The sequence below is a fragment of the Diceros bicornis genome, chromosome 25 (genome assembly GCF_020826845.1).
Source record: "Diceros bicornis minor isolate mBicDic1 chromosome 25, mDicBic1.mat.cur, whole genome shotgun sequence".
In the NCBI taxonomy this organism is placed as follows: Eukaryota; Metazoa; Chordata; class Mammalia; order Perissodactyla; family Rhinocerotidae; genus Diceros; species Diceros bicornis.
Window position 1 is genome coordinate 11,949,672 of NC_080764.1, and position 13,363 is coordinate 11,963,034.

A 13,363-nucleotide genomic window follows, 5' to 3' on the forward strand; every position below is an offset into this window, starting at 1 on the left:
CTCTGCCCCACATTCCCTCTCACCAAATTGGAATCCTGGCTACTTTTCAGAGGAGGAGAGCTTGTCCCCCAAATCTCGGCTTGATCAGATCTGAATTGAACTCAAGGAACCCAGCTGTTCCCCAGACCCTGAAGAAAAAGGCTCTCTGTGGATTTGAGGTATAGGCCTGGGGCTGCCTCCAGGACCCTGTGCAAGGGGAAGCCGAAGGCCCCACCAGGTCAGCAGGGTTGGGGAAGGGGAAGTGTTGTGGTAGCCCCCAGACTGGGGAGGGAGGGCCAGGGGAAGCAGTAAAGTCTTTCTGTGGAACTCAGGCTGCTGCTGCTGTGTGTGAGGTGGCTGCCAGCTGGCTGTGTGCTGGGGTGAGGTGGAGAGCAGGGTGAGGTGGGGAGCAGGGTGAGGAGGAGCTGGGGAGCAGAGGGAGGTGGGGAGCAGGGTGAGGTGGGGAGCAGGGTGAGGTGGGGAGCAGAGGGAGGTGGGGAGCAGGGTGAGGTGGGGAGCAGGGTGAGGTGGGGAGCAGAGGGAGGTGGGGAGCAGAGGGAGGTGGGGAGCAGGGTGAGGTGCAGCAGGCAGGGAGGCTTTTCTCCCTTCCTTCCTGTCCATGTTAGTAACTCCCTCCAGGTGAGCCTGCCCGCTCAGGCCCGGGGTCCACGTTTGAGCTTGCCCTCCCACAGTGGCTCAGCCCCTTGGCCCGTGGCCCCCTCGGGTGGGGCTGGGCCGGGAAGAGTCCAGGGCAGTGGAGAGGCAGGGGCGGGAGGCAGTGGACCTCAAACTCGGGTGGGCACCCTCATGGGACCTGCTTCTCTGGCCTCCCCCCTACCACACAGGGGGCTGATCACCCTGGAGAGAGTTGAGGCAAGGTTTCTCAACCTTGGGTCTAAGGGGTTCAATTAACGGACCCTTAGAGATGTCTGAACCCCCTGAAAGGATACAAGATTTCTTGTGGAGAGTGTGCATGTGTGTTTCTGATAAAAGGGCCCATAGTGTTCATTCTCAGCAGGGTCCAGTCTCAGAAAAGGTTAGGAACTCTTGCTACAGTCTTTGGGAGCAGATAGATGGGCACTTCTGGGACCGGTTATTCCCTAGGGCAGGCTGCTTTGTATTGGCAGAGCTGAGGGGTGGGGCATGCTGGGACTTTGTGAAATTGTGAGGTGACTGCGTGTGTTTGTAGGACAGGCTGACACAGACTCGCTAGCTAACTAACTCCTAACAAGTCCTTGGCCTGGACCAAGCCATCCCTACCTGGAGAGTGGCGCGCATCCTTGCAGCATCCTCTATTCCTCTGGTGTCTCACCTACACCCTTCTGGCCCTGTAGCCCTGTAACCATGAGAATGGGCCACTGGGGCAAGTGAAGGGCTATTGTCAACTCCCTTTCTGGCCGTGTAGACAGTGAATGAAGGGCTTGACACATGAAGGTTGCTTATAGGCCGGTCAGTAAACACCTGTCAGACATCCAGGCAGCCAGCCAATCTGTTTCACTCCATTTCCAACCAGGATTTTTCTGCAACCCCAAATCTGTCTGAAGAGCCAGCCAGTTAAAGTCAGCCCCAGACATTGGAGTGAGTCAGAAAACACACAAGTGGGCCCTGAGCTGGCTGGGCAGGGGCAGGATGGAGAACACAGAGGTTGCCCGCCAGGAGTTGGTTCCTTCTGTTACAGCTGCTCTGGCAGTTCCTGAGTTGCGGGGGATGTAAGGAGGGGGTCGTGGGGGCGGCAGGAGGAAGAATCCCTGCTTGTCCGTGTCACCTTCTGGGTCTTGACACCTCACGTCTCATTCATGTTTAGAGAGACGAAGTGAGCACTTGCTCTGCGCTAGCCAGTGTGTTAGCTGGGGACATGGCAACGACGGAAAAGACAACATCCTGGCCATAGCCCATGGCAAGCGGTGTTAAGTGCTTGGAGAGGAGCAATCACAGGTTCCCACAACCATCGGGAGACAACTGGCCTTGCCGCTGCCTTTGATAGGCGAGAAAATGCAGGTTTGCCGGGGCGACCCAACCAGGCAGCTGGGCTGGAACCTGAGCCCACCCCCAGAGCCCATGCTGTTCCTACCCCACCTAAAATGAGAGCCTCTCAGAAACGGTTTCCTAAAACTAAGGGCGACGACATCTGCTGAGCTCCTGCTGTGAGCCAGCGGGCCCTTTATACAAGCCCTTTGACTTAGTGTTTGCAATAAAATGTTAGGGAGCCAAGGTAGGGAGCCAGCATTTTACAGATGCAGAAAACTGAGGCTCCGAGAGAGTAATGTGTTGAGGTCGGATAGCTGTGCGCAGGGCCCAGCCTAGGTCTACGGAATCTCTGCCAAGGTTTCCAAAGTGCCAATGTCCCCAGCACTCCTTGGACACAGTCAGTAGGAACTGACATCTTACTAAGTGAACGTCCCTGTCTGTGTGACCAGTCTCAGGTGTGGGGAGGGTCTGGCCCTTTCCTTGCTGAGCACATGATGCAGTGTGCTTGGTGGACGAGGCGTGCACCTGTCACCTGGTGAAGAGAAAGGACAGTATGAGGTGACGGGGCTGAGCTGGGTCTGGAGTGGTCCTCGCTGATCTTTGGTGGCTGCCTCAACTATTACAGGCCGTCCGAGGTGGTCAGAGAGCTGGGTGGGTGGAGGGAACAGCATGAACCAGGCCTGGAGGCTGGAGGACAAGCACCAGCTGGCCGTGGGACCAGGAGGGTGAGAGGCTGGCCAGGGAGGGAGGTGGGACCAGGCTGTGGAGATCCTGAGGTCTAAAGATTTGCCCTGTGGCAGAAACCAGGTGAGGCAGGCTGTCACCTCCACCTGGAGGTCAGATGTATCCTTACCCAGAGCAGGCACCACGAGCTCTGGGGAAAAGCCCCTCTGGGAGAAGGCCCCTACCCACCAGGGCTGTCTGCTCCCCAGGCTGCTTCAGGCGCTGAGCCCAGGCCAGAGTTAGGAGGTCGGGAAGCAGGACTGATGCCCAGCTAATCCCAACAAAGACCCTAGCTCTCCCCAGCTGTGGGGCCCAAAGGGAATCACAGCCCAAACCCGCACATGCCGACTTTCAAGCTGACACTGAGGCCTCAGGGCCTGAAGGGAGATATGATCAGCTCACTTTACAGACGAGGAAACAAGCTCAGAGAAGCAAAGGAGTCTTTCCTGAAGTCCCAGACCAGGGGCCAGAGTGTTCTCTTGTCCCTGTGACTGGCCCATGCCAGCCTGGTGAGTTTTTCCCTCGGGAGGATGGCACGTGTTATAGAAGCCCTTGGCAATCAGCACGCCCAGAGGGGCAGAGGTGGGCGAGTGGCACCTCAGCTGGATTGTGAGGGTTTGGATGGAGACAAAGATCTGCCTGGGAGAGCCCTTGTAACATGGCATAGGGCTGGCAGCAGCCAGTGAGCAACCCAAGGCGGTCTGCCTCCTGTGGGGCGTGGCTCAGACAGCCCAGTTCCACAGGAAAGGAGGCACAGAGAGGTCAGAGCCATGAAGTGCAGAAGCCAGGATTCAAACCTGACAGTGCCGCTCAAAGGCCATGCCGTGACCCCTGCACTATGCCACCTCTCTGAGTTGACCTGGCAGGTCCACCAGGTGCTCAGGCCAGCACCCTGCCCAGCACCACAGCCATCCAGGGCACCCCCCCTACTCCAAGCTGGCGCCCTGGTCCCTCAGCCCTCCTCACCACCCTTCCTCCTGCTTCGGGCTCATCCCCAGAGCCTGGGTCACTAAAACAACCTGGCACCAAGCAGATACCTCAATGAATCAGGGTCCTGTCCTCTTAAACCAGAAACAATTCCACCCCTGCACAGCCTGTCCCTCTGGCCTCACGCCATCTTGGATCCAGCTGGTGGCTCACAAATGAGCCCTGCATCCGGGCCAAGGAGCTGATGTTCATTAATAGGAAACCGCATGGTGGTTAATTGGTATTGATGTCCCCAGGTGCACACCTCAAAGCTGATAGATGACGCTGTTCCTGCCAGCCTTAAGCAGGGAGGGGGCTTGGTTAACATGGCTGTGCCAGGGCTCTCACCTCACCCGCCCTCCCCAGGGCTGAGTTTCAGCCCTGGTTATTGTTGCTACACAGGGCGCGATGGGGGGTCACCTTTGCACATTGAAGTTCCTCCCTCCCCTTCAACCGACTCCCACTGCCTCTTCTCCCTAAGGACCATGGAACCGAGATCAGACAAACCTGAGTTAGACCCCAGCTCTGTTTTGGGCCAGCTCTGTGATCTTGGGCAAGTTACTTAATCTCTCTGAGCCTCAGTTTTTCCATCTTCAAACTCTAAAGCTGATGAGACACACGTTCCAGGGCCAAGCACAAGCTTGAAACATAGCAGATGTCCCCACCGTGTCCCCTAGGCCCCTCAGTCTCAACATGTTCCAACCAAGCTCAACATCTTCCCCCCAAAACCTGTCCCCTGCCATCCCCACTGCCACCCTCAATAGTCAAGCCAGAAGTCTGGGGTGTCATCTGGGACACCTCTCTCCTCCCCCCAACATTTAATCAAGTCCCAACAATTGTACCTCCCAAATGGTTGTCCCGTCTGTCCACGTCTCCCCACCCACTGCCAACGGCTTGGATATCATCATCTCTCTGGATTCTCACAGCAGCCTCCTAACTAGTCTCCCAGCCCCCAGTCTCATTCTGCTCTCCCTCCCCAGGAAACCTGCCTTGCAGACAGAAAGAGTTCCCTCAAGAGTCAATCTGATCAGGTCATTCTTTTGTTTCAAACCTTTCAGTGGCTCCCCATTGCCCTCAGGACAAAGTACAGTCTCAGTTCCAGACAGGACTTACTGAATCCTTTGCAACTGCCCCCTCACTCTCCCACCTCACTTCCCATTGGGGCTCCCGTATACCCTGTTCCAGGCCCTCGGTGCATCATGCTGTGCCTGACTCCAGGTGACCTGCGCACATGTTCTCCCATCGCTCCCCTCTCCATCTGCCCTGATTAACTCCCACTTCACAACTTGGCTTGGGCACCGGCTCCTCTAGGAAGTCTTCTCTGCCAGCCCAAGCTGGTGTAGGGCCCTCCTTTGGGCTCCCACAATCCCCTGTGCTTCTGTCTTTCTTTCCTGCAGGAAAACCCTGTACCTAGTAGGTGCTCAGACATGAATGCTGCAGGCCCATCCCTAAGAGGTTTGCACAAATAGGAACGTGAGAGGGCTGCAGAATTCAAGCCCTCCCTCCTACTAAGAGGGGCTCCTTCCCAGGAAGCCCAGGCTGCCTCAAGCCTAGCCCGAGACTTTGCAGGGGGCTCAGGTCAGGTGGGTTCTCCTGGATCCCATGGGCAGTGACCCGGGCTCATTCAGCCTCTACTCCAGCGCCCATCGTCTGCCTCTGGCCTTACAGGTCTCATAGCCCTCTCCTAACCAAAGTATTACGACCATCTGCTCTTCTAAGCATTTCATTTGCCCCCTGAAGCAGACCCAGGAGGCTTGGGGACCAAGCCCAAGCCCAGTAGCAGGCCATCAATCTTCCTGCCAAATCCATGGCCAAGGGCTCACAGAGCAGCCTCTGGATTGGGCTCCTCAGTGCCAGCCTTGCACCTCCAACCCAGCCTCTACACAGCAAGCCCGGGGCTTTCTGACCACACGTCTGGTGGGGCCCCTCCCCTCCTAAAAACCTCCAGTGGCATCCTGGCCTGCCTGAAGTCTGGTTCCTGCTCTCCAGCTGGCCCAGGAGCGCATGTGTGCTCGCTGCAGCCACCCTCCTGGCCTCCCCGCCCCCACCCTGCCCTGCTTCAGCGGCACCAGCCCACTTGCTGCTCCTACCTGTACCCTGCCTTGGCACAGGCTGTTGCTCCACCTGGAGCTCTTCCCATGTTTTTCCAGGAAAATGCATATTAAATGTCACCTCCTCTGGGACTCCTGCTTGGGTTGCCCAGGAGAGCAGGAGTTTCCTCCTCTGTGCCCTTTCAGAACTGTGTGTTCTCTGTTAGGGCCCCATCACACAGTGCTGTCTTTGCATCTGTTGGTAGTTGGCTCTCCCGCTGGACTGAGAGCTCCTGGAAGGCCGGGACCAGAGCAGACTCCTGCCATCTCTGTCTTCTCCTCAAGGCCCAGCTTAGGGCAGGCACTCACATGTTTGGGGGATAGAGAAAAGAAGGAAGGAAGGAAGGGTCGCGTCTTTCCTTCCCCGGCACCTCTGTCCTCACGTGTCAGATATCTGCTGTGCCCCCCTCTGGGCCAGGCTGCGCTGTCCTCCGTTAGTCGGGGCCTCTGGGTTTCTTTACCTGGCTCTAATGGGCCAGAGAGACCTGCTTCAGAAGCAGGAGGCCTTGGAGGCCAGCCAGGGGCCTAGGCGGTACAACTGTCCCTCTGCCAGTTGAGCAGAGACCCAGGCCACTGTGGAGTGCTTCCACTGGCCAACCCCTCCCCGGGACCCAGAGTTTCATGCAGGTTCAGACTCTGGCCCTGCCACTCCCTGGCTGGGTGATCTTGTTTCCTGCCTGTCCTAGAAGGCTATTCCCAGTGGGTCACCTGTCCGTGCCCACAGAGGGGACTGTGGAGGAGCAGCGGCCCAGCTGGGTGGCTGGACTGACCACAGCATACATCAACCCCAGGAGATTCTGTTCCTTACTTCTCCTTTGCAGGCACTCGCCATTGTCGTGCAGTGAACTTTGGCAGCTTCTCTTAGATGTTCTCTGGACACTGCCTGGGCTGCCGTGCGAGCCATCTCGGGCCAGTTAGGATCCCAGCTCTGCCGCGAATGTGCCACTTGGCTCTGGGCAAGCTACCTCAACTCCTGGAGCCTCAGTTTTCACTTCTGAAAAGGGAGGTAATATCCCTTGCTTGCCAGGGTTGGCGCGAGGCACGGATGAGCCAGTGGCAGTGTGAGTGATGGCCACGGGGAGACGGAGGCCATACTGGGTGCTGTGGAAGTGGGCAGCATCACACCTCCTCCAGGACACACTCCCCCTGCTGCGGCGAGTCAGCTGTGGAAACCATGTAGCGCTGTGGGAGAAAGAACACTGGACCAGGCGTCAGGCCCTTGTGTCGGGCCCTTGAAGCAGTCGCTCCCTCAGCTGGGTCTCAGCCTCCTCCTGTGAAGGGTGACTGCCACTCTGACCCCTAGGTCTGTGCAGGCGGCAGGCAGTGGCAAGGACTCAGCAGCTGCCTACTGTCAGGGAGGGGTCTTCCCTAGGAGGTACGCTGGGGAAACATGGAAGCTGAGAGGTCTCAGGCCTTGGCCAGAAGCTAATAAACATTGGTGTGTGGTGAGGGAGGGAGGGAAGTGGGCGGCTCTGCAACCATCGAGACTGACTTCTTGGTTAATTAGGAGGTTTCCACAGCCAACGACTACCCCAGCTGTGGGCAGGGACAGGGAGGGAGGGGCCACCGAGGCTGCTGGGAGGCCAGCTGGGGCCTGAGTGTGGCTCAGTTTCTCTCCTGAGCCAGGAGCACGGAAAGGCTGAAGGAATAATGCAGGGGGTTTGGGTCAGGCAATGGACCCAGGACCCACTGGCCTGAGTACCTGAACAGAACTCTCTGAAGGAAGGGGGCTGGAAGCGCCCTGAGGTTTCCGGGGCATCCAGTCGAATGTGGGGAGCTGTAGGTTTGGGGAAGAGGGCTGAAGCCCAATCAGGAAGAACCAAGAAAAACCTTGGAAACCATGGAAACCGAGAGCAGAGGCCCTAGAGGTGGAGGAGGTTCCACTGAGCAGAAAAAGTTGGACAGCAGTGGGTCTGAATCCAACCTCTGTCGAACACTAGCCATGTGACTTTGTGCAAATCACTAAACCTCTGATTTTTCATTTCTACATCTATAAAACGGAACTAATTATACCTTGCAAAGCTGTTTTGATAATTAGACTGAAGAATGTAGCACCGCACAAGATACATAGTGGGTGCTTAATAAATATCTGCTGTATTAGCTGCTAGTGTTAAATTACCCAGGCCAGGGCCTGGAAAGGAGAAGAGGCTTGGTAAAGGGTGGTGGAGGAAGCAGGGCCTAGAAGGTGCTGGCGGAGTTGCAGGGATGGGCAGAGGGACTGCCCTCCTGCCACACTGGCTATGGATAGTCTGAGGGCTGCCGAGCCAGGAGGCTGTGCTTGGCTAGGTGGACCCATTTCCACCGCCCAGGGGTGTTCAAAGGGCTGGAGCCCCAGCTCAGCCCCTGCTCCTCAGAGGGCTCCTAGCGTTGGCCCCCATCCCCTAGCCCATCCCCTAGTAGCGTCCTGCCCTGGGGGAAGGGGAATGACACACGGACACCCAGCAGAGTGCAGGCGAACAAGGTTTATTCCCATCCTCGGGCTGACAGGGCTCGCGCAGCCTCTCCGTCGCGGGCAGGCTCCCCCCCGGGCTGCCCGCCCCAGCCGCTGCCCGCCGGCAGCCTTCCTCGAGGCCAGCCGTCCCCGGGGCAGCCGGCAGGGCCCGAGGACGCCGGGCCGATGCGACGGAGGGCGCGGCGGGAGCCCGGGGGGCAGCGGGCGCGGTGGCGGCGGCGGCGGCCGCAGGGCCACAGGCGGCGGAAGCGCGCGCGGAAGTGGCGCGAGGCGAGCGCGTAGACGAGCGGGTTGAGGCAGGAATTGGCGTAGGCGAGGCAGTGCGAGGCCAGGCGGCAGGCGTAGGTGGCGGGGCTGAAGGCGAAGCGGCCGTACCAGAAGCAGAGGATGAGCGCGTGGTGCGGGCCCCAGCAGAGGGCGTAGAGCGCGGCCACCGCCAGCATGGCGCGCCCCGCGCGGCCCGCGGCTCTGCGCCGGGCCTCCGCCGCCGCGCCCGCGGGGCCCACGGCCGCCCAGAGGAAGCGCAGCGCGCGCCCGTAGGCCAGGCTCACCACGGCCACGGGCAGCAGGTAGCCGGCTGCAAAGGTGGCCACGTCGAGGGCGCGCCGGCGCGCGTCCTCCCAAGCGGGCACGCAGAGCTCGAGCGCGCCGTAGCGCACCGTGCCATAGTAGCTGAGGTAGGGCGCCGAGAAGAGCGCCGCCAGCAGCCAGACGAGGCCCACGGCCGCGCGGGCGTTGCGCGGGGTGCGCAGGGCCCGCGAGCGCAGCGGGTGCCGCACGGCCAGGTACCTGCGGGCGGTCGCCGGGTCAGCGCGGCAGGCGGGCGGCCCCGCATCCGCGCCCCCGCGTTGACGCTGCCCCGGGGACCCGTGGGCCGGGCGGCCTTGATTCCGCGTCTGAACGGTGCGGGGGACCGCGCGCCCTGCCTCGCTGGGTGGTTGTGAGGACTGAGGGAGTTAACACACAGCGCTTAGAGCCGTGCCCGGCCCCTAGGAAGGCTGGGTCGGAGGCTGAGAGAAGTGACTTGCCCAAGGTCATCAGCTAGAGTGTGAGCCCGGATTTGACCCCAAGTTTCAAGCTATGAAAGCAGGTGTGACCACAACGTGGGCCAGGTGTGGGCGGTAATAAAGTACTGGATGAATTCATTTGTGTTCTTTTTGCCATTCATCTCACTCACAGAGCACCCGCTCTGTGCCGGGCCCTGTGCTGACACTGGAGGCAGAGATGTCCTCCCGAAGCTCACAGTGGCGTTGGGGAGGGCAGGATGGTCTCCTCAAGCACACCCTGCAGGTGCCCAGAGACTGGTTGGTGGGGAGAGAGAACTGATCCCTCCCTCCCTCCCTCCCTCCCATCTCCCTTTTGGGTCCCTCATTCTCTCCTTCCTATGGCCAATGAGAACCTGTTCAGGTCGGCCCTCCCCAGCCAGGCCCAGCCAGGCCCTGGGCACAGCGCACCTGTCCACTGAGACGGCGGCCAGCGTGAAGCTGCTGGCATACATGGTGAGGTAGATGAGCAGGTGCACGGCCTTACAGACGAGGGCTCCAAAGAGCCAGGCGTCCAGCGTGTAGATGGCCGCCTGGAAAGGCACGCAGCACAGGATGAAGCAGAGGTCGGCCACCGCCAGGTTGAGGATGAATAGATCTGTAGTGCTACCTGGCTCCTGCCAGGCACTTGGGCCGGGCTGCAGCAGCACCGCCAGCACCAGCCCGTTGCCCACTGTGCCCAGCAGGAAGATGAGGGCAAAGACCACAGGCACTGCCACAGCCCCCACACTCCCTGGGCTGTCCAGCGAATTGTTCTGGGCATCAGCCATCTCCTCATCAGATGGGCACCTGGGGAAGAGAAGCTGGAGTTCTCAGGCAGGAGCCCCCAGCTCTGGTCACTCGACCAGAGCTAGTTCCCTCAGCCTAGTTCCCTCAGCCTGCGCCTGGCCAGGTCTCCTGGGCTGGAATTTCATGGGGGTGGGAGTCGGGGAACAGAGCTGAAAATCGTCACTGAGACCCACTGTGCAAGCTGCTGGCACCATCACATTGTTTTCTGGGGTGGGTTTCTCAGTTTCCTATGGAACACCCCCATAGCCCAGGGCGTGAAGAGCTGATTACAAAGTTGATGGACACCGCCAAGCAATGATGCAGGTAAGACACAGGCAGAGCAGGGTGAGGACATGGCAGATGGGGGGAGGGGCAGCTCCACCCCCAGAAGTTGGTATATTTTCCTTACTTCTCAGTGGGGACCTGAAGCTCAAGAAAGACTCTCGGACATGGGTCATTGACTTCCATCCGGCTACAAGCTGTAGACTCAGGTGACATCCCTGAGTCATTGGAGAGTCCAGTCTACTGAGAGCCCCACAGGGCACAGCTGGGACGACCATATAGGCCACTGCCCCTTTGTTGCACATGAGGAAATCGAGGCTCAGAAAGGGGACATGGGAGGCTAATATCACACTTTGAGTGGCAGATCCGGGGCTGTTGCCAGCCTGGTACCCTGACTCCCAAGCTGGAGTGCTCATCTGAGAGCCTGTAACAGGTGGTGCCTCTGACAACCTGCGTGTGTGTGCGTGCATTTGTGCAAGCTGTGCCCACTCTCACCCCTGCCCCACCCCGCAGCCCACATCGACTGCTACCTGTGGATCCCCCTGCCTGCCTGGGACCTCTGGGGTGGTGGGACAAATTAAGGGCAAGGGGGACCAGGCAGGGAGGAGGGAAGAAAGGTGATATCTGCCTCCCACCAGCACCCAGCATGCAGCAGACCCCCAAAGCCCAGGATGGGCAACACCCACCTCAACCCTGGGCACTGGGCCCCCGCTCGATCCTGGGTGAACCGGCCAGGCTGAAGCTGCCTCCTGGCTCAGTGGCTGCCCCTTGGTGCCTCTCTGCAGGTACAGGTCTGCCTCCCACTTCTCCCTCTTCTCCTTTAAGGCCCCTCCTCTGCTGAGCTGGACTTGTGCACTCCCTCCGGAGTAGCCTCTGGCCACCTCCTGTCAGTCTCTGATTGCCCCCAGAAGGCATGCTCTTCTGCCTGGCTCTTCTCTGCCTCTCTGCGTTGCTTCTCTTTCTGCAGCGAGTAACCCATTGATCTCGCTGAGACTCGCTTTGTAGTTAACCCCTCCGTGCCCAGGGCCCAGCCCATTCGTGGTACTCCCTCCTGTGGCCCTGCCTGATGACTCCACCCCCTGTCCTCTCCCCTCCCTGCTCCAAGCAGGGCTCCAATCCAAGCTCAGAAAGGATTCCTAGTCTCAAATGGGGTGTCCCAGGCTAGGAAACCAGAATATGAGTCCCTTTTCTAGACTTCAGATAGGACTCCTCCTCTGGGCCCTGAGAATCCCAAGACCCATCAGCTTCCCTAATCTTGTTCCAGGGCTTCAGTCTGGCTGGAGATCAGAGGGTTTACGTGTCATCCAGAATCTGGCTTTAGCCAGAGAGCAATGGGGAGCTAGTGAAAGTTCTAGAGCAGGGACATGACCTTTTCATTTATTTTGTAAGAAGTTTATCATGGCCTAGGGTGAAGAGTGGAGAGAGGGGTAGCAATTTAATGAGTGATCTGTTAGGAGCCTCTTGTCCGGGTAGGAGTCAAAGAGGTTAAGAGGTCTTGGTGAATGGCTGTGTGATTCGGTTGCGGGGTTCTGGCCTGGACCTCTTGGAGAAGAAGTGGGTCACATGGCCAATTGCTTCCAGGGGGTTAGAAAGGCCAGCACCTGGGGGGCGAGGCGCATTAGATTTAGCAAAAAGGCGGTTGTTGGTAAACTGGACAGTGCAGTGGAGCAGAAGGCAGTCTGCAGTGAGTTAAAGGAGAGAAGAGGCGGTAGGGACTGTGTGTGGAGTCTATCTAGAAGCTGGGAGAGTGGGGGGAGTGTAAAGGCGAGTCTGTGAGAAGGAAGGGAAAATAGTTGGGGTGGTGGGGAGGGTGACGCTGATGAAGCCAGGACTTGCATTCAAGGCCTGAGGAACCGGGGAAGAGAACTTCAGAACTAGCTCCTCGGAGGCCCTGGGATTTTCACCAGTGCGCAGAGGGGCTTCTCTGATGTTACCCACTCCAGATGCTGTACCTCCCCGAATTTTTGGAAGCAGAAGACTCAACTGATTGAAGATATTAGGAATCATACCTAGACTCTGCTAACGTAAATTCAGAGCTATCAGAACTGAATTAAGGAGTTAGAAGGTAGAATCTTATGATCACTGAAGGGCAGAACTGTAGGATTCCAGACTCAGCGTGATTCTAGACTTCAGAATCACTGACAATTAGAGGCTCACAACCACCCTGTATGAAAGCAAGGCACTTAGACTCCCAGAAGCCTGGACACACGAATGTGGCATGTCTGAACCCTGAAAGTCCCTGATACTGCCCTCCCTCCCCTTGGGAGCCTCTAGCACGCAAGGCCCCTCCTCGTCGTCGGGGCTGGGCTCTGGAGGGGCTGCGGGCAGGACTGGGGCAAAGAGCTCCCAGCAGCGGCAAGGCTGAGCGCCTGATATGACAGCAGAGGCGGAGGGAAGGCCGGAGGCACCCATAGAGGGCTCCGCCGTGGGGCAGGCAGGACCGGCGGGCCCCTGGCGCCAATTCCTCCTCTTGCTCCAACTGCTGCTCCTGGAGCGGTGGCCTTGACCCCGGCGCCCGACGCAGAAGACGTGGCCTGGCGTGCCCGGGAAGCGGTCCCCGGAACCCCGGGGCCCCCAGGACGCATAAGTGCGTTTGATCCGCGGCTGGCCCTCGGGCCCCGCGCGGGCGTCCGGCGACTACCAGTACGCGCCCAGGGCGAAGCACGTGCGCCCGGAGCTGCTGCTGCGCCTGCTGTCGCCTCCTACCCCTCCTGGCTGGCGGCAGATCGGGGCCGGCGCAGCTCCACAAGCTGGGCCGGGAGCTGGCCAGTGGCGCGGCGCGCTACCGCAGCAAGCTGACCCAGGATGTCGCCGCGATGCTGCCGCCCACGCTGTCCACCGGGGAGCTGCAGGAGGCTGCGGCGCGCACTCAGCCCCACTGCCAGGTGGACCTAGCTTCGTGCCGCCTCTCGTCAGCCTGAGTGGATCTGGGCCCGGTGTCCCGGCCCCACTGGGTACGCTGCACGGATTGCGACGCATCACTCCGCGGCTGCTCGTGGCCGCCCGGTACGACCTGCCGGCCACGCACATCAAGCTGCTGGCTGGGCCCGGTGGCGGCCTACAAGTGTTCATGCTGCACATGTGGCCACAGC

General features: G+C 59.5%; 1 protein-coding gene across 1 annotated transcript; it reads right to left on the reverse strand.

The window, feature by feature from the left end:
- Nucleotides 1–7,112: 7,112 nt before the first annotated feature.
- GALR3 (galanin receptor 3) lies at nucleotides 7,113–10,081 on the reverse strand. Its single transcript, XM_058568390.1, has 2 exons — nucleotides 9,633–10,081; nucleotides 7,113–8,967 (listed from the first exon to the last, which is right to left on the reverse strand). Exons 1-2 carry the CDS (start codon nucleotides 9,989–9,991, stop codon nucleotides 8,190–8,192), a joined length of 1,137 nt encoding a protein of 378 aa, XP_058424373.1. The 5' UTR covers nucleotides 9,992–10,081; the 3' UTR covers nucleotides 7,113–8,189.
- Nucleotides 10,082–13,363: the final 3,282 nt, after the last annotated feature.